The 24572-nt window shown below is 35.7% G+C and overlaps 1 protein-coding gene across 1 annotated transcript in view; it reads left to right on the top strand.

The window, feature by feature from the left end:
* RNF145 (ring finger protein 145) overlaps window positions 1–23050 on the top strand; it is a 64520-nt gene extending 41470 nt beyond the window's left edge. Inside the window, exons 5-11 of the mRNA XM_086705361.1 lie at window positions 896–1131; window positions 4113–4288; window positions 7612–7752; window positions 10382–10564; window positions 17800–17947; window positions 18837–19193; window positions 21433–23050. Of these exons, the coding sequence (XP_086561487.1) occupies window positions 896–1131; window positions 4113–4288; window positions 7612–7752; window positions 10382–10564; window positions 17800–17947; window positions 18837–19193; window positions 21433–21819 (1628 nt within the window). The 3' untranslated portion in view covers window positions 21820–23050. The remainder of the gene's footprint in view (window positions 1–895; window positions 1132–4112; window positions 4289–7611; window positions 7753–10381; window positions 10565–17799; window positions 17948–18836; window positions 19194–21432) is intronic.
* Window positions 23051–24572: the final 1522 nt, after the last annotated feature.

The following is a 24572-nucleotide window of genomic DNA, read 5'->3' as shown; positions in this document are numbered from 1 at the left end:
CATACACATTCAGTGTAATATGCCATACAACTAAAAAAAAAAAGTGTATATGTTTATTGGTATGGGGAGAGCTACATGGATTATATGTATTAACTGAAAAAACTGTAGTGTGTACACTGTAATCTCATTTATATAATAAAACACTTGTATATTCACTTGCATAGAATAAATCTGAAAACAGTATGAATAGCTAAGTTTTGTTGAGCACTTACTAGGTTTCAGACACAATGCTTAGACTCTCTATGCAGTGCTTTAATTGACCAAAGATACTGGACTATAAGAAATTGAGTTTTCCCTTTTTATTTCTCTGTATTTTCTAACTTTTCTATAATGATCATGCCTAATCATCTGAGAAGAATTTGTTGCTTAAACAAAGTTTTACTTTCATTATTGAGTCCTTTGGGAAGGCTTGCATGATCCTGTAAACGTAATTAAAGCTTGAAAATCTCAATGAATTTTGTCGCATCATGATCTTAGAGAAGTAACTGTATCTCTTGGATTTTATGCTTTTACCTATCAACCAGAACAATTAAATATTGATGGACCTTTGTGAAAAGAGCTATATGTAAACAGTAGTAATTGAATTATTATAATACTGAGCTAGACATTTAAAAAAACGTTTTTTGTATTATATATGTCATCTGAAATGTGATGAAGACTAGTGGATATTTGTACTGCTTTTTTCAGATCAGTACCTAGGGAATTGATGCTCAGAATTGACGGGACATATGAATATGTAATCATGGTCAGATGAGGTAAAAATTTGATTTAGACTGTTACCTAGGAGATCTTAATTAGACTTTTTCAAAAGCTGTGTCATCATGCTTATTGGCATTATCTTTTGCTTTTATTTTGTGAATACCAAATCTTAAATGCATTCTCCTCCCCATTTTAGGTCAGTTGGTGGTGTGTACTTTATGTTCCTGTGTCATGAAAACGAAGCAGATTTGGCTGTTTTCAGCTCACATGCTTCCTCTGCTAGCACGACTCTGCCTTGTTCCTCTGGAGACCATTGTTATCATCAACAAATTTGCTATGATTTTTACTGGATTGGAGGTTCTCTATTTTCTTGGGTCTAATCTTTTAGTACCTTATAACCTTGCTAAGTCTGCATACAGAGAATTGGTTCAGGTAAGACTGACACCACACACAGGTAGATAAAATTCTGCATAAATACTAGTTATATTAAAGGTTTAGCTCCTTGTTATTTCAGTCATGGTTATGGTAACATTCTGTTGGACAGTTTTTAAATAGCAACCTAATTAGGAACATGTAAGATTTTTTATTATGAAGTGTTGTATAGAGAGGCAGTAAAGGGATTCTGTGGAAGCAGAGTGTCTGGGTTTTTACACTGGCACTGTTGTTTACTAGCTGTGTAACCTGGGGATAGTCACTTAAGTTGGTTTATCCATAAAATGGAGCTAATAATAACAGTTGTACCTAACTCATAGGGTTAGGTGAGATTTAAGTGAGTTTGGTGCCAGGCAGACATTATTCTGTATGTGTTGAGTATTATAACAAAGACCAAAGTAATACAGAATTGAAAATCTAGGGGTCAAATCCTGGTTTTTCTCCTGGTTATAGTCCTGTGCCTACAGTTATTTCCCCCTATGTTTGCTTAATTTATGTAAACTGAGAAGTTAAGTTGTTTATACTATGATGGATTTTGCTTAGATAAACTGATGTTGCCAACATGATGTGCTTCTGCCTTATCCTACTTTTTTTAACCTTTGCTCTAAAACAGATTATTCCCAGACAGAAACAATAGATATTTATCTATTTCCATTTGCCTTAATTGATAAGTTTCAGTATATAAAATAGATACTAAAACTGACATTGATACATAAAAACAAAATGTTAAAATGGACATTCTTTTCTACCTTTCGACTGTGTGTATGTGACCTTAAGGTACAGGATGCTCTCAGATTGACCAAACTGAAACTACTAAGTGAAGTGGGTTTTGTTGTTGTTGTTGTTGTTGTTGTTGTTGTAGCCCCAGGGACAGATTTCCCAGAAAAATTTCCCTCTACTCTTGGCTTTAGCCTGATTCTGCCTTCATTGTTCATCTTATGTAATGATTAACTTGGGCAGTTTTCCTAAAAGTAGGTCTTTCAGAGAAGAGGAAGTTATTTTCACACTCCGTGAAGAGCTATTTCATGAGGAAGCACTGTACTTCCATTCAGAGTAAGAATGACTAGTGTTTTTCTTTGAATTCAGTCTTGTGGAGCTATCCTAGTTTGTAGGAAAACAGTAGGCAGTAAACATTAATTGGATGATGTTTTATCATCATAAGGACAGAGCCCTCATTTTTCAATGTCATGTTTACCTTCTTGGTTGCCATAAGATTCATGCATCACTAGATGTTGTAGTTGAAAATAAATTATAAGTTATAAAATTCACAACCTGGAAAGAATTGGATAGGCAAGAAATGGAAACTATCAGGCTTTTTAGTCATGTTTCTTGAATGGAAAGGAGGAAAAATACTCTCTACCTCTCAATGATCATTTGCTGCTAATAATTATTTTGCACGTAGTTGGACAATTTGCTTTTTCTTTAAATATTTTCTAGTAGGGGAAAAATAGAAGTTAATCTTGACTAGATTTTAGAAAAAGCATTTGAGTTACAAATGGAATTTATTTTTTTATTACTAAAAGTATTTTTTATAATTTTTAAAAGAATGTTTATTGTTGAGAGAGAGAGAAAGAGTGTGACAGGGGGAGGGGCAGAGAAAGCGAGACACAGAATCTAAAGCAAGCTCCAGGGTCTGAGCTGTCAGCCTCACAGAGGCTGTGAACTGTGAGATCATGACCTGAGCTGAAGTTGGATCCTTAACCGATTGAGCCACCTAGGTGCCTCCAGGTGAAAATAATTTAAATTTAGAATAACTTGCAAGTCAGTGTATTTTAACTTAATGCTTAAAAGATCTTTATCTGGGGCGCCTGGGTGGCGCAGTCGGTTAAGCGTCCGACTTCAGCCAGGTCACGATCTCGCGGTCCGTGAGTTCGAGCCCCGCGTCAGGCTCTGGGCTGATGGCTCAGAGCCTGGAGCCTGTTTCCGATTCTGTGTCTCCCTCTCTCTCTGCCCCCTCCCCCGTTCATGCTCTGTCTCTCTCTGTCCCAAAAATAAATAAACATTGAAAAAAAAATTTAAAAAAAAAAAAAAAAAAAAAAAATCTTTATCTAGAGATAGGTATTAATTAGAAATCAGAATAACTTGAAGTCAGTGTATTTTAAGATATTTGTAGTTTATTGAAGCATTCTGGTATCACACTGAGAGTTTCAGCAAGACCATTTGGCTCTGTAGGTTATAGTTTATAGCCTGCCTTGGAGAACCCTGTTGTGTTACCAGGGTCTGGTCCCTGGCATAGTAATTCTAGAAACTTGGTTACATTGTGCTCTTTGGCTGAATCAGATTATGAAAATTGATTCTTCCTAATCAATCTCATAAGAGATTATTTTACAAACTAGAAAGCTAATTTACTTATTAGTAGATTAATAAACTTTTTCTACATGTACCTTTTTTCTTGGTGTTAAGGCACTTGGCAAACCAAATAAATTGAGAAATGTTGTTTGAAAAATGCATAGGAGGAACAAGGGGAATTGATTTATCTGGGGAAAAAAAGACTTGCTAACTGTCTTCTCTCTCCAGTAAACTCCAGTGATTATTCTGTCTTCGTCAAACTGTTTCACCTATAAAATTTCCTGACTAAATCCTGAAAAAGTCTTCCTTTCATATTGCCTGTTTTTCTAGCCACTCAAGCACTATTGTATCATTTAAGGTAGTCCTGATTGATCATTATGATTTACAGATGAGTCAGTTTACAACCTGCCTTTGATGTAATTTTACTCTGAAAGTGACTTTACTCTGAACCATAAGGGGAATTTATGGTGGTCATTTGATGAGTGTGTGTCGTGTTAACAATAATGAAAACTCAGTGAATTTTTAAAAATGTGGTACTTAGTGACTGTATAGAGAAAACTTTAAAGGAATTTATCTGAAACAACCTTACAGTGAAAAAAAGCTATTTTATTTTTCTCTGTATTACTCTTTTATGTTTAAATGTGTTTGTTGAAGTGATACAAGATGTTTTCCTATCTTATTTTCTTACTCAGGTAGTAGAGGTATATGGCCTTCTAGCTTTGGGAATGTCCCTGTGGAATCAACTCGTAGTCCCTGTACTTTTCATGGTTTTCTGGCTCGTCTTATTTGCTCTTCAGATTTACTCCTATTTCAGTACTCGAGATCAGCCTGCATCACGTGAGAGGCTTCTTTTCCTTTTCCTGACAAGGTAATTAATGAGAACATGTGATACTGTACATAACCTTAGGAAGAGAAAACGTTGATCCAGGAGTAGTAAGTTTTGCAAATTAACTTTTCCCAGTTATATTAGAATACCCCATATTTAATTGAGATAGGATTTTCATTCAGTGGATGCCTATGTCTGGCAGTGCAGGGAAGGTGCTAATGTAATAATGGTATATTTGGTTTCGTCAAATGATTTGTGAAAAGGTACATAGCAAATTTTAAAAATATTTTTTCAGAGGCCCCTGGTTGGCTCAGTTGGTTAAGTGTCTGACTTCAGCTCAGGTCATGATCTCACAGTTCGTGAGTTTGAGGCCTGCACCGGACTCTGTGCTGACAGCTCAGAGCCTGGAGCCTGCTTCTGATTCTGTGTCTCCCTCTCCCTCTCTCTCTCTGCCCCTCCCCCATTGGTACTCAGTCTCTCTCTCTCTCTCTCTCTCTCTCTCAAAAATAAACATTTAAAAATATAATAAATAAAAATATTTTTTCAATTTCAAGGTAAATTATTGGTTGGGTAAATAAAACATATGTTACTAAAAGTAATTATCATTTACTGAGTATTTAATATATGCCAACCACACTACTAAACACTTTTCTTCACACTTAATCTTTATAGCAACCCTGAGAGATAGGTGCCTCTATTATCATTATCATTTTAATAGCTCAGGAGACTGTGCCAAGAGTAACTTGCCCCAGGTGACACTGGTAAAAAAAAACAAAAACAGTGCTGATCTCAAATCCCATCTGAGTTCAAACCCTATGACTTCCTCTTGCACTATGCCATATTATTTCATTTTTAAGTTTTTTTATTTTGAGAAAGCAAGAAAGTACAAGTGAGGGAGGGACAGAGAGAGGGAGAGAGAGAGAGAGAGAGAGAGAGAATCTGCACGTCAGCACAGAGCTCAACATGGGGCTCAAACCCACGAACCATGAGATCATGACCTGAACCAAAGCCGGATGCTTAACTGACTGAGCCACCCAGGCACCCCTATGCCATGTTATTTTTAATGTTTTGCTTCATTATTCAGATACAGTCAAATAATTGGTGAAATAAGTATATCCTAATACTTTTCTATTTGCCCCAAAGGAATTCTAAGACTTAGTTTTTAAGATTTAGATTTTTTAAAAAACTAGTCTTAAGTCATCAGAGTCCTTTTTCTACTAAGGATCTTTTTTGTGAGCTTATGCTAGATCTGTATTTGTTATTTTTCCACTCTTGAATTTGAATCTCAGGCCCCCAATCTAGCACATGGGTTTGTGTGTGTGTGTCTGTGTACACACACACACCCACACAGACACACACACACTATCTTCATTCCCTGGTACATAAAGGCAAGACTGAAACTCTGTCCTTCAGGAAAGTACATATAAGCAGATCAAAGGGTTTTTTGGTATTTTTATTTAATTTGGTTTTTTAATTTACATCCAAGTTAGCATATAGTACAACAATGATTTCAGGAGTAGATTCCTTAATGCCCCTTACTCATTTAGCCCATCCCACCTCCTGCAACACCTCCAGCAACCCTCTGTTTGTTCTCTATATTTGAGTCTCTTATGTTTTGTCCCCCTCCCTGTTTTTATGTTATTTTTGCTTCCCTTTCCTTATGTCCATCTGTTTTGTAGCTTAAAGTCCTCATATGAATGAAGTCAGATGATATTTGTCTTTCTCTGACTTAATTCACCTAGCATAATACCCTCTAGTTCCATCCACGTAGTTGGAAATGGCAAGATTTCATTCTTTTTGATTGCTGAGTAATACTCTGTTGTATATATATACCACATCTTCTTTATCCATTTGTCCATTGGTGGACATTTGGTCTCTTTCCATACTTTGGCTCTTGTTGATAGTGTAAGCAAATAAAAATTTTAAATTTTTCATTAATAGAGCCATTGTTTCTCGGCCAACCAAATGATGGAGCACTGTGCACTAAGTGGTGTAGGGAAAATGTTACACAGAATTAAATATCAATAAAAATGTCATAGGACATACCTATTTTAGTAAATAAGAATAAATTTATTGGCACTGAGTCTGATTTTGTACTTTAATTAATTATTTATTTATTTTTAAATGTTTATTTTTGAGAGAGAGAGCATGAGGAAGGGAGGGGCAGAGAAAGAGAGGGAGACACAGAATCCGAAGCAGGCTCCAGTCTCTGGAGCCCCATGTAGGTCTCGAACCCACAAACTGGGAGATCATGACCTGAGCCGAAGTCAGACGCTTAACCAACTGAGCCACCCAGGTGCCCCTGATTTTGTGCTTTCTGAAAATAACAGCTTTAATTGATAATTAGCTTCTATAAACATGCAATAAATTGATACCAAATACATTTTGATAGCCAACTCATTATTAATGAAGTTTCACTGCTCTTGGTATTTATGTAATTACTATGGAAGTTTTATGCAGAATTTTAAGATGATCCAAAGAGTAATTCAATTTAAGGAGAAAAGAAATAGAATTCTGTGGTTAGGATAATAACCTAAGCATGGGACTGGGATTAGTTGTGTTTTAAACCAGATTATTATCCATTAGCACAATCAAATGAAGTGTAGCATGGTGTAATAGGCTTAATAAATCAATAAGCTATGAATGAATTTGGACTTATTTAAAAAGTAAGAAAGTAATAGAGATTTTATTTTTTATTTTTTTATTAAAAAATTTTTGTAATGTTGATTTCTATTTGAGAAAGAGAGAGAGAGAGAGACAGAGCACAAGTGGGGGAGGGGTAGAAAGACGAGACAGAATCTGAAGCAGGCTTCAGGCTCTGAGCTGTCAGCATAGAGCCCAGTGTGGGGCTTGAACCCATGAACTCCGAGATCATGACCTGAGCTGAAGTTGAACACATAACTGAGCTACCCAGGAGCCCCTAATACTGAGATTTTAGATGACATTTAGGTGTCTTGCCCAAGTAATTTTTCTATTCCTTTTTTATACATACATACATACATACATACATACATACATACATACATACATACATAATTGTATGTTTCTTAAGGTTTGAACAAAATTTTAAGCTCTTACTGCATTTGAAAGAGATGATAGATAAATAAAAATCAGACTTGTTTCAGATATGGTTCTGTATACTGAATATTTGCCAAAGAGATATTTTAAAAGTGTAGGTTAGGATAATAATAAGAATGGATTTAAATTATTAGTGTAGTGGTCAGGTGATTTTACCTTAAATTTTGGTTTGGGTGTTTTAATTGATAAGGATCAGAACAAGCTTGGTGGTTATTTGAAGGCTTAAGATGGTTTTATTTCCAGGGGAAAACGTTTATCTATCAATACCCCCACCTGCTCTTTTCTAGTATTGCTGAATGCTGCAGCACTCCTTACTCACTTCTGGGCTTGGTCTTCACGGTTTCTTTTGTTGCCTTGGGTGTTCTGACACTCTGCAAGTTTTACTTGCAAGGTTATCGAGCTTTCATGAATGATCCTGCCATGAATAGGTAAGTTCTTGACTATGAATATCTCTAGAAATTTAAATATTATATATAACTTGAAGAAGTAATGATGAATTTCAGAGGAAATGGTATTTTGAAGGTTTTTTTTTTTTTTTGAATGGTTGAAACTATTTGTATTAAAAATACTATGAAAAATATAACTGAATTTCCATATGTAAAAGATGGATTTTTATTGTTTGTACTTATCAGTATATACTGGACACTTTCCTAGAGTTAAGAGATTAAAAAAATTTTTTTTTAATGTTTATTTATTTTTGAAAGAGAGAGCATGCACGAGCAGGGGAGGGACAAGAGAGAAAGGGAGACACAGAATCCGAAGCAGGTTCCAGGCTTTGAGCTGTCAGCACAGAGCCCGACATGGGGCTCAAACTCACGAACTTTGAGATCATGACCTGAGCCGAAGTCAGATGCTTAACCGACTGAGCCACCCAGGAGCCCCAGAGTTTAAGAGATTTTTAATAGCTTGTTTTTTTTCCATTTGAAGTTAAGTGTAGCCATGTTAAAATCAAATTTCTGTATTTGATACTTGCTTAATTTTTTATGGTTGGACATAAATTTGATACTGATTGAAGTTTCAAAGGATGCATTAATGATAATCCAAGAATAGTTAATCTAGTTGTTATTAAATCACTAAGATCAGATATTGGGAAACCCTGTTTTTGGTACTTGTCATAATATCTGTTATCTTAATGTAAGAATTTTTAATGGTTTCATTTATATAAATTTAAAGAATCTTAAAGTCTTTAAATCTTTATGGAATATTTCAGAATTAGTAGATGGTGAGTACCTTGTAAATGGAAGAAATAATTTTTTTTCTTGGTGTACATTTTAGTTTTTTTATGAGAAAAGAGAAAAACTTCTACCTTATAACCTTCCTGCCAGTCCCAGCTAACACTTTTGTAATGGAAAAAAGAAGGGGGGTAGGGCAAGAAAGAAAAATAATTCCTGTATAAGCTCACCAAATTAATACCATTCAGAAAATACCAAACGGGAAGTGACAACTCTTCCTTCCCCTGCTTGTCATTTCCTTTCCCCAAAGGTAACAGCTATAGATCATTATTTTAAATTTTCTTATGGGGAAAAATGCATATATATATTTTGTTGTTGTTCATTTCCACATACTGTAAACAGTTCTACACCTTATTTTTTCTTTTAAATAGTTTTTAGATAATTTGTTTATGTCAACAGAGACATCCTCATTTTTTTGATTAAAGCATAGTATTCTAAAATATAAATGTATTTTTTTTGCTATTAAAAATTGTGCTGTGAGTATCTTTGTATATGTCTCTCTTTTTAACTCTTAATTAGGAAAATTTCAAATTAACAAAGTTGAGAGAATAGTAAAATGAACCTCCATATACTTGTCACCCATCTCCAATAATATGGCCTATCTTCTATCATGCATGCCCTTATCAACTTCACTTACTCTGTCCCCTCCATAACTCCTGGCTGCATTTGTTTGGCACAAATCTCAGATATGATACCATTTTACCCACAAGTATTTCAGTCTCATATGAAAAACATAACAACAATAAAATATTCATTCCCAGTAAGAGAAGAATTCCTTGACCTCAAATTCCCAGTTGGTGTTCATATTTTCCTGATCTTTTTTTTAAAACATTTTATTTGCTCAGCTTCAGATCCAAATAAGGCCCATATTGCAGTTGGTTAATATCTTTTAAGTCTCTTTTAATGTTTAGGTCCTTGCTGTCTCTCTGTATTTTTTCCCCCTCTCATTTTATTTGTTGAAGACACTAGATTGTTCTACTTAATTTTTCAGAATCTGGATTTTGCCAGTTATATTCCCATGATGTCACATAACATGTTTTATTATTCACTGTGTTTTCTCTTACATATAAATTTTTTGTAGTACATCCATAGGGTAAATTATTACCAGCAAGATTACTGAGTTAAATTGTGTATATATTTTAAATTTATTAGCAAATTTTTCTCCAGAAAGGTTTTACATGTTTTATGTCAACATTAGTGTTCCCATTTTTTCTCAGATTCCTTGTCAGTGCTTGGGTCATCAGACTTCGAAATATTTGCTAATTTGTGGTTTTGAAAATTGGACTTAATCCTTTGTTCATTTATTTGTAAGAGTTATTTATAAATCAAGTCAATAGGATAAAAAAAGATCTCTAAGGATTTTTGTATATATTTTCCATATGGCAATTGAATTTCAAAAAAGTTTGTATTTATGTCTTCTGGTTCTTATGGTCTGCTTAAAGAGACCTTTCCTACTTCAAGATTATGAAGACATTCACCTATGATTTTATCTTTTATAGTCAGGAAAAAGCTCATGATATAAATATGTGTAATTCAGTGGATATCTCAGAATGGTAGAGTGTCTGGCTCATTAGCAAAACCTTTTATTTATCTTAGAAGTTGCTTTTATTCTCATTGTATGCTAAAATAATAGTAATTATGTTTTACACATAGTGAAATATTATGACTATTACATAGTCATTATATTGTTATTACATGTCAGTGTTATATATTATATGTGTTATATCAATGTTATATGTATTAACATTCTGATCAGGATTATTTGCTCATGGAATGAAATGAGTTTCTGATTGTTTGTTTTTCTAAAAATGTGTGTTTTTTTTAGGGGCATGACAGAAGGAGTTACGCTGTTAATCTTGGCAGTACAGACTGGTCTCATAGAACTACAGGTTGTTCATCGGGCATTCCTGCTCAGTATTATCCTCTTCATTGTTGTAGCTTCTATCCTACAGTCAATGTTAGAGATTGCAGATCCAATTGTTTTGGCGCTGGGAGCATCTAGAGACAAGTAAGAAACTTCCTAAAAATTTTTTGTAATATTCTTTATATATGTAGATTTTTTTGAAGATTTTTTTGAAGATTTTTTTGAAGATAATGTTTAGAGACAGAACATGGATGAATAATTGGTATTAGCTTAAGGTGATGAGTTTACATTTTTAAATTTCTTTCTATATGTTTAACATTTCTGTTTTTTTCCTCTCAAGATGCCTATAGTTAGAAATCACATCAAAGACCATGTAATTAATTACAAGTCAGTGTTTTTCTTCTTCAGAGATATTTAATACTTTTTATATTTGTCCAATTTTAAAATGGAGAGCAGAAAATTCAGTCCAAGAAATATACCAAATAATTTTATTTTGTGTGATGCTAAAGCAGAGAAAGCATTGAGAGAAAGGAGAAAATCATTGGAAAGAGAGAAATAAAGGCTCTCAGGCAGTCGTAAAGATAGCCATTAATGGAATAACTACCTCATCTGATGGCATTTTAGAACCATTGCAACTTATTGAGGTTTTATTTTTTTTTTAATGTTTATTACTTTTGAGAGAAAGAGAGAGAGGCAGTCATGAACAAGGGAGGGGCAGAGAGAGAGACACACAGAATCTGAAGCAGGCTTCAGGCTCTTAGCTGTCAGCACAGAGCCTGACGCGGGGCTCGAACTCACAGACCACGACGCGAGATCATGACGAGCTGAATTTGGACGCTTAACCAACTGAGCCACTCAGGCGCCCCCAACTTAGGTTTTAATGGGACTTTTTGACACCTTCTGGGACCAAGTGAAATTAATAGCTGCATTCATGTTCATGCCATACTATATAGAGGTTTTCTTAAGGAATAAAAGTCAAATTATCATTTAGCTCTTTAAGATACAATTTTAGCTTATTATAGTTTATACAAGGGCATTCTATAAGAACGCTTAAAATTCAGTGTCACTGTTTTTTTCCAGCATCCATTCACACTCTCTTGATTTTTGAACTATCTGAATTTATTGCCGCTTTGGTAGTGTTTTATGAGTAAGGGAACAGGTGATCTTTGGGAGATCGAAATTTGATAGCAGATTTTTAAAACATTCCAAATTAACATTTTGTAGTTCATCACATTTATCTTTCTATTCCCATATCCCACATTGCTGAACATTCTGAAATTTTTTCTCAAATGGTAGAATAGCTGACAGAATCCATTTTAATTTAAATAAACTTTGATTTGTTTCAGATAACCTTAATCGTTACAGTTCATTATAGTTATTTGAGATTTGGTTTTGAGGGTTGAAGTATCTCAATAGAAGCATTTAAGATGTTGAACTTGGTGCTGAACTCCCTTAAATAGCCACTTAAGTGATTGGGTTGTTTTTTATCTGAGTACAACACTATTTTGTCCTTTCTGGGAGTATCATTTAGTAATTATTAATTACTCCTTTCTGGGAGTATCATTAATTATACTAATTACTTTGGCATATATTAGTAAGACTAATATAATACTATAGAAAGTTTGGGAAAGAGAAAAAACAATCTGTAATTCCACTGCCATAAGAACCATTAAATCCGGTTCTTGTTTCCTCCAGGATGTTGCACTAGCTTTATTTATTACTGACTTCTTCCTCCAAGGTCTCATGCAGAGGAAATTTAGAGGGAAAGGAGCAAAACTGAGAAGTATGAGAAAAATGTAACTTACTAGAACTGACTCAAGAAGAATTTAAAAACCTGGATAGTTCTGTAGCTGTTAAAGAAATGAAGGCAAATGGTAAACAGATGGCAGTACAGGCAAGTTCCAAACTTTGAAGGAACAGATTATCCCTATTTTAAACATGCACTTCCAGACAATAGAAAGAATACTACACAACTCATTCTGTGTGGCTAGTATAATCCTTGTATTGAAATCAGACAACTTGAGGAAGATAAAGTTTTATTTCACTCATAGTAGGAGGTACTGTGAAGCTTTTGTAATACTGGCTCAAATAGAAACAACTTGAGCATTTGAACAGGGAGCCCCCAAACAGATCTGTGTATGTGGAACTTTGGTATGTGACGGAGGTGGCATATCAGATGAGTGGGGACAGGTGGTAGTCTTCCGTAATTCTGCTGGAAGAAAACGGTTTCTGTTTAGAAAAGGATGGAATGGGTTCCTATCTCACACCATAAACAAAGGATCAACTCTGGAATTTTAAGAGACCTGAAATGTCAAAACAAAAAATTAAAACTCTACATAGGCTAGCATATTTTGGACCTTCAAGTGGGAAACAATCTCTTAAACTGACAGAACTGCTGGGAAAGGGAGACTAGGAGTTGAGAATGACTGTGAAAGCAGAGTGATAAATCTAACTATTAAAATTAACTTTTTAAACCTAAAGTTAACTTTACAAACTACGAGAAGATACTCGAAGTATTTATACTCATCCAAGAATTGATATCAATACACAAACAGCTCAGATGAAGAAGAGAAATAGAAGATGAAATACATCTTTATCTTTAGGCTTTTAGTGAAAGAAGAAACACAGGACTATGAAGAGAGGTTCAACCTCTTTACTAATGGGGGAAATGTAAATCAAGACCACATTGAGGTGCTATTTTCAACCTCTGGGATTGGCAAGGAATAAATAAATAAGGAAGGAAGAAGAGAGAGAGAAAAAAAAATCAGCTGATACCTAGGGTGGAGGAAGGTCTAGATCACAGGGTATCTCTGGTTTCTGGTGGGAGTGTAAAGTGTAATGACTTTGGGAACAGTTTGGTCATTATCTCCTCCTACATGTATACTCAGGACATTCTTGCACATGCTCAGTAAGGACATGTAGAAGAATGTTCATAGCACAATGCATAGTAGCAGACATCTGGAAACAACCCAAATGACATGTTTGGGAACAGGAAAGTGGGTGAGTAAATGTGATAATTTTCACCATGGAATATTAGAAATCTTGTGACACATAAAACAGTAGGAGTGATTCATAACATTATAAAGTTAAAAAGTAACTCCAAAAAGATGACAGTATAGAATGTTATTTTTATGTTAAAAACAAAAATTTTAAATCTCCTCTTTAGGAATACATACAGATTAAAACTCTAAAAAGGGAAGCAAGCAAGAGAGTAAAGAACACTTTCATTGTATGGAGTGAGGCAGGATATGGAAAAGGCAGGCCTTCCATATGGTTAAATGGGGGTTATTGTCCAGGCCCTCACTTTTGTATGGGGAGATGGGTTCGTGAAGGCTTGCTACAATATTTAAGAGAGCTAATTAGGTTACTAACTCAGTAAAGAGAGGGACACCCCCAGACCAATGGCAATAGTGCATTCTGAATCAGGGATTATGATTAATTCCGTGTACTGGGTTAAGATTAAAAAAGGAAATGAAACGTGTCTTAATTCTCAAATTAGAGAAACAAGAGATAATATTGATAATTCATGAAACATCGCTTCTCTCTGTCATTAAAGAAAATAATTATTAGGGGAAGAATCCTCACATGTCTTTGGAGTTGCTTAGACTAGAGGTAATTTTCAGTGTTTAACTTAAAAAGGTGTCTCAATTTTAGCCATAGAGATATTTGTTAACCTTTATCTATAAATTTTACTCCAGGTCTTAACAAGGAATTTTAGGGTGATGGTCTACTTATTCTAATTACGTAGTAGATATTCAAATGACAAACTTTTTAAAAAAATGGATTGGGGTGTTTATAAGGTATATTTTATTGTATAGTGCTTAACCTGGGTTTTGTTTTTTTTTTTTTTTTTATTTTTTAAAATGTTTTTAAGCTTTATTTTTGAGAGAGAGAGAGTGGGCATCAGTGGGGGAAGAGCAAAGGGAGGAAGATACAGAATCCGAATCAGGCTCCAGGCTCTGAGCTGTCAGCACAGAGCCTGACGTGGGGCTTGAACTCATGAACTGTGAGATCATGATCTGAGGCGAAGTCTGACACTCAACCGACTGAGCCTCCCAGGCACCTGTTACTGGGATGAGGTTTCAGTGTCATTTTCTGCTATTCTTTTTATATTTTATCTTAAATTAGATTTAAAAAAATTTTTTTTTAAGTTTATTTATATATTTGAGAGAGAGCATGAGTGAGGGAGGGGCAGAGAGAGAATCCCAAGCAGGCTCCACACTGCCAGCACAGAGCCCGTCATGGGGCTCAAACTCAAGAAACCATGAGATCATGACCTGAGCCAAAACCAAGAGTCAGACACTTAACCAGTTGAGACACTCAGGCACCCTTTAAATTAGATTTTTACTGAATTTTTACTGCTTAAATAGATGTGTATATTTGTTTCTGTATATAATATACACACCTGTATTTGTGTTTATGTATATATATTTTTGTGTTTGTGTGTATACACACTTATGCCAAAATTAGACATAAATTGTAACTCTTGGCATAATGTTGTATATACTTCTCAGTGTATGTGTATAAATATATGGTTGTGTATATGTAAATATATACCTATTTTATATAAATGTATTACAGCTTGATTTTGAAAAATATATTTCAAGTTTTAAGGTAAATTACCCTATTTAAAGAAAATTTATAATTTATCATCTAATATAGTATAACTACTTTTACACTAATCCCTTCCTGCCTGCCTTTCTTTAAAAAAACTAAAATTGTTATGCATCTCAAAGCAGAACTACTGACAAGTTTGTCTCTTAACTTCAGAAAGTAGAAATGCTTGCAAGAAAAGGTGTAAAACAGTTCCAAAGTGCCTGTCTTTAATTTTTATCATAATAATTCACTTTCTTCTCTGAATTACTAATTACAAGTAGTCCCACACAGTTTAGCATTTAACTTTGTGTGTGGTTATTTTTCCTTCCCACCTATATTATAGTTAAAGGTAGAATGGGTGATTTATGTTACTTTTTTTTTGTCTCCTTGAGACTCTACATTGATTTTAGATCACAGATGCTGATTTTTAATTAAAACAGTTTAATTTTTTTGTAGCCATGAGCTTTAAACTATTTTGGTTGAAATCTACATTTCCTCATAATGAACTTAAATAAGTGTTCATGTTTTATAGGAAATCATTAACAATTGTTAAGTCTTGATATTCACTTTACATAGATTGTAATGGAGTTTTGTGTTTAAGAGAGAGGAAAAGACAGAGGGTTCACAGTGTCTTTCTAGATTTGTAATTACTATGTTAAAAAATTAACTTTGGCCTTTATTTACCCAGGAAATGGAAACAGCTGATAAATATATATATATATATATATATATATCCATCCCTTGTGGTGGCCCTCTATCATCTATTTACTTGGAAATTGGGTATATAAAGTAAATAGTTCTATAAGTAAACTTGCAGGGGAGTGGAAATCACACCTTTTTTTCCTGTTGCATGAAAATTTTCCAAAGTTCTGCTTCAGGCACTCAGGGAAGGTTTTTGTTTATGTATCTTCTACAACTTGGTATATAATCTGTCTTAAATTGGGATGTATTTAAGGGATGATTTATTAGAATATTGTGATGTATGAAGAGATACACAAAAAGAAAAGTTATGTTCCTTCTCCTTTTACCATAATTACACGGCCTCTGGTGTATGTATTCCACTACTGATGAGTAGGGTTAAAGTGGAGTCAGAAACTGAAATCTAAGAAGCCTCTTAATTTGTTGGTGTCTTAAAAGCACAAGGTTATACTATATTTCAAAAGTGTGTGTGTGTGTGTGTACACAACATATGTGTACACATACTGAACTATATATGAAGTATATATATGTAAACACTAACATATATATACATATGTACTTTATATATATTTATGTATACTTTATACCTATATAGTAACTATTCCCCCATGAGATAACCATAACTTTTATCCTGCTTATAGGACTTTGCATTTGAGTGGATAGATAAGTAGGTAAAAAAATAAAAGGTAATGAAAATAATTTGAAAAATATCAGGCAAAAATAAATGTTCTAGTTTTATTTGGCACTTACTTCATATAAGCCTTTGTGCCTAAAAACTGAGCCATGTGAAGAAAGAGTTCTTGTTCTTTTTTTCAAGGAGTTTAAATTTGGGTGATAAGACATTTTTCTGGGTATGTACATATATATTATTTAGATAATATAAAATAAACATAAACATGTTTAGCTATATGATATATAAATATCTGTATAATTGAAACAATACTACAGTTTATTTTTTTTTAATTTTTTTTATGTTTATTTATCTTTGAGAGTGAGAGAGAGCACAAGTGGGGCAGAGAGAGAGAGACAGAATCTGAAGCAGGCTCCAGGCTCTGAGCTGTCAACACAGAGCCTGACTTGGGGCTCAAACTCGCAAACTGAGATCATGACCTGAGCCAAAGTAGGACGCTTAACCAACTGAGCCATCCATCCAGGTGCCCCGAAACAATACTACAGTTTAGTGATTGGCCTGTACCAGTGTTAAGAACTCTGAGAGGATTGGTGATTCCTGGAGAAAGGATTCACATTACCTGTCTGTGTGCATATATTTGTTCAGCTTGAGCTAGCCTAAAGGGTTTAGAACAAAAGAGAGTGGGACAGGCATTTCTGGTGGAATGTAAGAATGTTTGTATTTTTCTTAGAATACAGTTAATGAACCATCTTTGCTTATAGTGAGGAAGAGATGTTGACAAGTTTAGACCAAGAAATTGGGAGTAGAGGAGCTCAAAAGCCAGGCTAGGAAGTTTAGAACAGGTTTTGGCAATATTACCCTAGCAGAACTGTAGAAAGATTAGGCAGGCCATGTCCAGGATAGATTAGGCACCAGGAGAGGAAGACCGGCTAGTAGGTCCTACATATAACACAGTGGTTCATAGTTTTTCACCCCCAAGCCTGACAGATGTGAGGATTAATAATATAGCTGTTCACTGGAGCACCATTCCTCTTAGTAATATTGTACTCGCAGTAGCAGAGATTTTCATCATGGCACAGTGGGTGGAGAAGATGTCTCATGACTTAAAACCACAAATTACTCTTGAAATTGCTAAGGCTTAATGCTACAAAAGCCTAAAATCACTTTGGAATTGGTAGGAATGAGAATGGAACCGAAAGCTAACCATTAGGGAAAAAACAGAAAAAAAATTGATGGCACTTGGCAATTGACTGTGGAGAGAAGAGGTGAGTCGGGGGCTTTGAAATACCAAGCCTATGACACTTGCCCTGAAATTTAGGACAGTGACAGGCATGGACAAGGATGCTCAGTAAACTGGGAAATGTAAGCACAGCCCAAAGACCTATCAGTTGCTAATGTGATCGTTGTGCTCCTGGGTGACAGGTACTTTAAAGAAATACTTTTCTTTCTCTAGGAGTTTATGGAAACACTTCCGTGCGGTGAGCCTTTGTTTATTTTTACTAGTGTTCCCTGCTTATATGGCTTACATGATTTGCCAGTTTTTCCACATGGATTTTTGGTTGCTTATCATTATTTCCAGCAGCATTCTCACCTCTCTTCAGGTAAGCCTAGGAGTAACTAACTTTCTGCAATAACTGATTTTATTTTCCTTCTTGAAAAGAAATTAAACTTCTTCAGGATTAATGATTAGAAGTAGCCTGTTTAGGTGATCACTTCCCAACTTATTTGTCAGAAAATATTACACTGATTTCAGCATAGGAGTTAGATGGTAGGTTATTAAAATACCAGACCTGTCTATGTCACTGTATTTTTGTTACCAAGGTAATGAAACTTTGCTGGTTTTTTAAATGATACACAACTATCATGTAAAGCTTAAATTAATAAGGAACTCTAAAATATTAAAAGATTTTATAACTTGTTTGGAGCACATTTTTAAAGTAAATACCTACTCAGAAATATCTTTTGTTTCATGGTATATATAAATATATGACATACGTGTGTATCACACATGTGTATATATATACAACTGATAATACTGCCCAGGAAATGAAAACCTTGTTGTAGTTTGAAGGTGGCTCTTTGCTGCTAGATCAGTAAAAAGTAACAAAATATAGCACTGGCAACACAGATTTATTCATTGTTCCCTGTAGGGGTAAAGGTTCTTTGAAAGTTGAGGAACATGTATGACTACAGAATTAGGACAATTTAGATGGAACTTTAATAGGTTTTGATGATCTGGGGAATAAATGGAAAGGATGAGTCAGAAACTAATCAGAATCATTTTTAAGAAAGTTATGTCTCAAGGTGTGGCTTTCTGATAGCGAATGCCTGGATTACTGAGAGCACCCACATTTTAATGACACCACTGTCTCTAGGTATTAAATATGGCACCCTAAAAGTATTTAGGAATGTTGTTATTGCTTAAAGTCTATGCAAAGCCTTTATTAGTGGTAATATTCTGTTTTAAAATAATGTGATTTTTTTTTCCAGGTTTTGGGAACACTTTTTATTTATGTCTTATTTATGGTTGAGGAATTCAGAAAAGAGCCAGTGGAAAACATGGATGATGTCATCTACTATGTGAATGGCACTTACCGCCTCTTGGAGTTTCTTGTGGCCCTCTGTGTGGTGGCCTATGGTGTCTCAGAGACCATCTTCGGAGAGTGGACCGTAATGGGCTCAATGATCATCTTCATCCATTCCTATTATAATGTGTGGCTTCGGGCACAGCTGGGGTGGAAGAGCTTCCTTCTCCGCAGGGATGCTGTGAATAAGATTAAATCATTACCTATTGCTACAAAAGAGCAGCTGGAGAAACACAATGATATTTGTGCCATCTGTTACCAGGTAACTTGCACAGTAAGAATCCATTTGGGTGGGTCATACAATGTATCTCCTGGGACTTTAACCATATTAACCAAGTTTAAGTTAAATTTCTAGGCAGAATTATTTCCTGGGTTTAAAAAAAAAAAGAAAAAAAAAGGTTTCAAAGATTATTAAAGACCTGATAGACTATTTCTGTTTTATTTCTAAACTAAGTTTTTAATTTAGTCCAAGTTCTAATTTATTGTTATTTTCAACATTGCTCACCCATAAATAAAGGAAAAACAGGTCAGGTGTATTTTATATTTACTCCTGAATACACACACACACACACACACACACACACACACACACACACAGATATATGTACTATCAAGTGTATACTATCAGGAGTCAGCAACTTCTGAAAAGTGGTGTGCCAAGATTCTGACTCTTTTCCTTCTGGTATTTCCAGGGTGGGGAAGAAGTATTCATTTACTTAACATAGTTGGAGAGAGTGCGTGTTTACCTGTGGGTTGATGGATATCTGAGATGGAGATAGCCTGTGTGTATGGACGTGGGGTAGAGGCAACCAATTGGTATGGCACTGTAGTCGGCCTTCCTGGCATCTTTGGCATGTGTGCCACGAATAGCTGATGATTGCCCTCTATTAAAACTGAAAGATAGTATGTAAAGGAGTTTGGAAATGTCACAACAAAAAAATAGGCCTAGAGTTTAGTCCCCAATAACCTGTGCAAGGGGGTGGTTGAGTAGCAGCTTTTATAGCTTAACTGTACTGTCAGAAATTGTTCCTTTAAAATTGCTCTTAAAGAGCGTGTGCTAGGGGAATAAAACTATAGATGGTGTCACTGAGTATGAAGGAATGTTCTTTCTCCAAGGCTACTCTACGGTTTAATGGGGTGTGTGTATCTGTGTGTTTAAGACTATCTAGTACAAGAATTTTGTCTAAGAATAAAATGCAACTACCACTTTTTTGTTGTTACTAGAACATACCTTGGGTACTCATAGAATAATGTTTTCCAGGTTGATTTTTGCATTTGGGGGAACTAAGGAGTATTGTAGGTTCCCCCCCAAGTGAAGTGGTCCTGGTCTTAGTTCTGGTTCCTTTGTGCTTGGTAGCCCTGTTGTATGCAGGACAAAGCATGTCAAAGACCCGTACATCAGCTTTAGCAGCCCATACCTAAATGTTCCATCTCTGGGATTTAAGAGTCCTCTTTTTGTATTTCCTGTTGTCACATCACTTTTTTGAGGTGCTAGAACTACCTGCTGATATCACACAGAAAATGAAAGTCAAATTGCTTAACTTCCCAGCTGGCTGCTTTTCCTTGGATGGCTTTCTGCTTAAAAGTTGACTCCCAGGTGTTACCAGTTTTTGGCAAGGAATTTATGTGACAACTACAACTCCTTGTTTTGAGACTTCAAACAAAATTAATGGTTGTGTCACCAAATGTATATGTTTGCAATTGAAGCATCATGTCCTCAGCCTTCTCTCTTTAAATATTTCTTCTGCAAGGAATATTAATGCAAAATACACCACTTCTTTCTTATTGCAATAGTTATCAAACTTGAGTGTGCATAAAAGTCACATGGGTGACCCGCTGTAATTACAGATTTGTGAATGCCATCTTCAGATATCCCAATTCAGTAGAACTGGGGTGGCCCAGGAATGTGCATGGTTAACAAGCACTCTGGTGCTTGTGATGAAAGTTGAGAAATGCTGGTTTATACGGACCTTACCTTGAAGACTGCATTACATTGTCCCTAATGAAATTGCCACTTCCTTGCCAATACCCTGGTGTTATGTGGCTGACTTTGTCTCCTTGCCAGTAATTTCATCATGGAACAATCTGTCCAGCTGTGTTGAAGCATTACTGTGGAAAGTCCTGCCTTCATCAGATTTTCTGAGGTTCTAATTACACTCATGCCGTGCCGGGGGAGACCCAGTAATCACACTGCAATAGTTGTGTGATGCTCATGTTTCATACTGAGGCAGAAGCCAGTTAAGTTAGTTTCCTTCTCATTTTTGGTTTTTACTTTCTTTTTTATTTACTTAGGTAGTGGTTCTTGCATTTTGGTATAAAGGGGTCTCTGATGGCAGGAGGATTATTATTATAATCTAAAATGAGTTTTATTCTAAGATCTGTGTTACAAATTTTATATGGGGAACTTGTGGGAAAGAAATGATGAAACTAGAACTTTTGGGATTAGCAGCAACGATTTTAGATAATAGACATTTATGAGATACCTTTCCTCCTGCTTCTAGGACATGAAATCTGCTGTGATCACACCTTGCAGTCATTTCTTCCATGCAGGATGTCTCAAGAAATGGCTGTATGTCCAGGAGACCTGCCCTCTGTGCCACTGCCACCTCAAAAACTCCTCCCAGCTTGCAGGGTTAGGAACGGAGCTGGTTCCACAACCTCATGCTGGAGCTGAGCAACACATCATGCTTCAGGAAGGTACTGAACCTCCAAATCAAGAGCATCCTCCAGGGACTGGGATGCAGGAAGGTTCTAGGGACAATAACGAATGCATTGTCACACGATCAGATAGCCAGGAAGGGACTTGTGATCCTAAGGAATATCGTGTTAGTGCAGAAGATGAAGTATGTCCTGTTGAGGTCAGCCCAGAAGAAAAGAAGCAGAAGTAATGCTTTGATACTCTGGAGAAGTTAACTCACTATGAAATTCGCACTCAGATTTGAGAAATGAATGTATAAGATGATGAGGCAGGAGACTTGACATTCCAAGAATCTGACCCAGGAAGTACTCTCAGTGGAGACTGCTGGCTTTCATCCCCTTGACATTGTGGGAGAAATTTTGCAATGTATGCTAATCAAAATGTATTTCTGTATCCTATGCTGATATAGAAGTTTGCCAACAAAATTCAGCCTTAGCAGCTTCAGAAATTGCCCCTGACTTGGAAGGGATAAATAAAATCACATTTGAGTGCTTGAAAGGGGCTAAAGAAAGAAGGATAAAGAGCATCAGGACAGCGTGGGAAGAAGCAGGCCGAAGCAGAACAGACCTCTCACTTTCTATGGAACAGGATCATTCTTGTTACAAAGTATGAGTAGTGACCAGCCCTTGTCACCAACCCCTTTCCCTTCGTTAATTGGGACTCAGTCAGGTGATAATTGAGTTTTGTACAGCACTGAAATGAAATCAAAGATGTAGGAGCATTGATTGTATTCAAAGATTGAAGCACGCTCATACTTCGTATGTGCTTTAGGGGGTGGGTGGGCACTTGGGCCTTGCGGGTGCATTCATGTAATCTGAGACTCTTGAACTTTATGATGGAGTCTCCAATATTTTGATGTATATGAAACTTTTGTTAATATATTGTATACTGTGTTGGCTGTGTGAAGTAAACTAAAACTCTAATGAACACTTTGGGGTCCACGTTCGTGTAGGAGACCAAAGTGGGAAGGGCTTTAGGGCACTGATAGAGGCCCTTAAGTGTACTTTTCAATGCTGTGTAATGTTTAATTCTTGCAACTGAATCAAAACAGTGTTAAATTATGGCAATATTTGCACTTTGGGAATGAGTACATAACTGTATGATCACACTCTGCAAATGCCACTTTTAAAGCTGTTAATAGACTTTGCACCTTTTCTTTGACAAGGATGTGTCATATTTAAATTTTTACATTCATCATGGCTACAGGTAGAACTGGGGAGGGGGGAATGTAATTTTTTATGGGAATTTTGATATGAAAAGAAACTAGTCATTTATTTATACAATAGGCTTGGCTCAAAAAGTGTTTTTCAGACTCGATATTCCTAATGTGGGATGTGACTTTATTTTATTTTTAGTAGCAAATTTGGATGTAGACTGACAGACATAGCTGAATGTCTTAATAAATTTAAATTTGAAGATAACTGTGTTTTGTTCCTGTGATGGTTATTATTGTGAAGTGCTTGAAATCGTGTTCTTGGGAGGTTTTTGTTTTTATCCAACCAGATTTCTTTTTTTTTTTTTTTTTAATATTTATTTATTTTTGAAAGACAGTACATGTGTCAGGAACAGCAGAAAAAGGGAGAGAGAATCTTCAATCAGGCTCCACGTTATCAGCACAGAGCCTGACACAGGGCTCAATCTCAGAAACCGTGAGATCATGACCTGGGTTGAAATTATGAGTCAGAAGCTTAACCTACTGAGCTACCCAGGTGCCCTGTCCAATCAGGTTTCTTATATCTTGATCCCTGTCAAAAATGCCCTGCAGGTGGCAAAACTTTTTGATTGGAAATGACCAGCTCTTTGAAATCTACACTGGTGGAATCAAACCTAGCTTTGCATCAGAATATTTGGGGAGCTTTTTTAAAAAAAGTACATATTTCATGGATAGGACTAGAGGGTATTAACGCTAAGTGAAATCAGTCAGACTGAGAAAGACAAATGCCATATGATTTCACTTACATGTGGAATCTAAAAAACAAAACATGAGTAAGCATACAGAAAGAATCAGACCTAAAGTCAGAGAACTGATGGTTCCCAGACAGGAAGGGAATGGGGGAGGGGCAAAATGGGTGGAGGGGAGTGGGAGGCACACACTTCCAGTTAGGAAATGAATAAGTCACAGGGACGAAAGGTATAGCAGAGGGTATATAGTCAATGGCATTGTGATAGCACTGTGTTGTGACAGATGGTAGCTACACTTGTGAGTGTAGCATAACATAAGAGATGTCTAATCACTGGCACACACCTGAAACTAACATAACATTGTCAACTATACTCCCAATTTTTTTCTTTAAAGAAAATTTTAAATTTTTATTTATTTTTTAAATTTATATCCAAGTTAGCATATAGTGCAACAATGATTTCAAGAGTATATTCCTTAATGCCCCTTACCCATTTAGCCCATCCCCCCCCCACAACCCCTCCAGTAACCCTCTGTTTGTTCTCCATATTTAAGAGTCTCTTAGGTTTTGTCCCCCCCCCCTTGTTTTTATATTATTTTTGCTTCCCTTCCCTTATGTCCATCTGTTTTGTATCTTAAAGTCCTCATATGAATGAAGTCAGATGATGTTTGTCTTTCTCTGACTTATTTTGCTTAGCATAATACCCTCTAGTTCCATCCATGTAGTTGCAAATGGCAAGATTTCATTCTTTTTGATCGCCGAGTGATACTCCATTGTAGATATATACCACATCTTCTTTATCCATTCATCCATCGATGGACGTTTGGGATCTTTCCATACTTTGGCTAATGTTGATAGTGCTGCTATAAACATTGGGGTGTATGTGCCCCTTTGAAACAACATACCTATATCCCTTGAATAAATACCTAGTAGTGCAATTGCAGGGTTGTAGGGTAGTTCTATTTTTAATTTTTTGAGGAACCTCCATACTGTTTTCCAAAGTGGCTACACCAGCTTGGATTCCCACCAGCAATGCAAAAGA

Source organism: Puma concolor, chromosome A1, assembly GCF_028749965.1.
Source record: "Puma concolor isolate L17-30 chromosome A1, mPumCon1.1.hap2, whole genome shotgun sequence".
In the NCBI taxonomy this organism is placed as follows: Eukaryota; Metazoa; Chordata; class Mammalia; order Carnivora; family Felidae; genus Puma; species Puma concolor.
The sequence above is the reverse complement of the archived record's forward strand: the minus strand, read 5'-3'. Positions and strand labels throughout refer to the sequence as shown.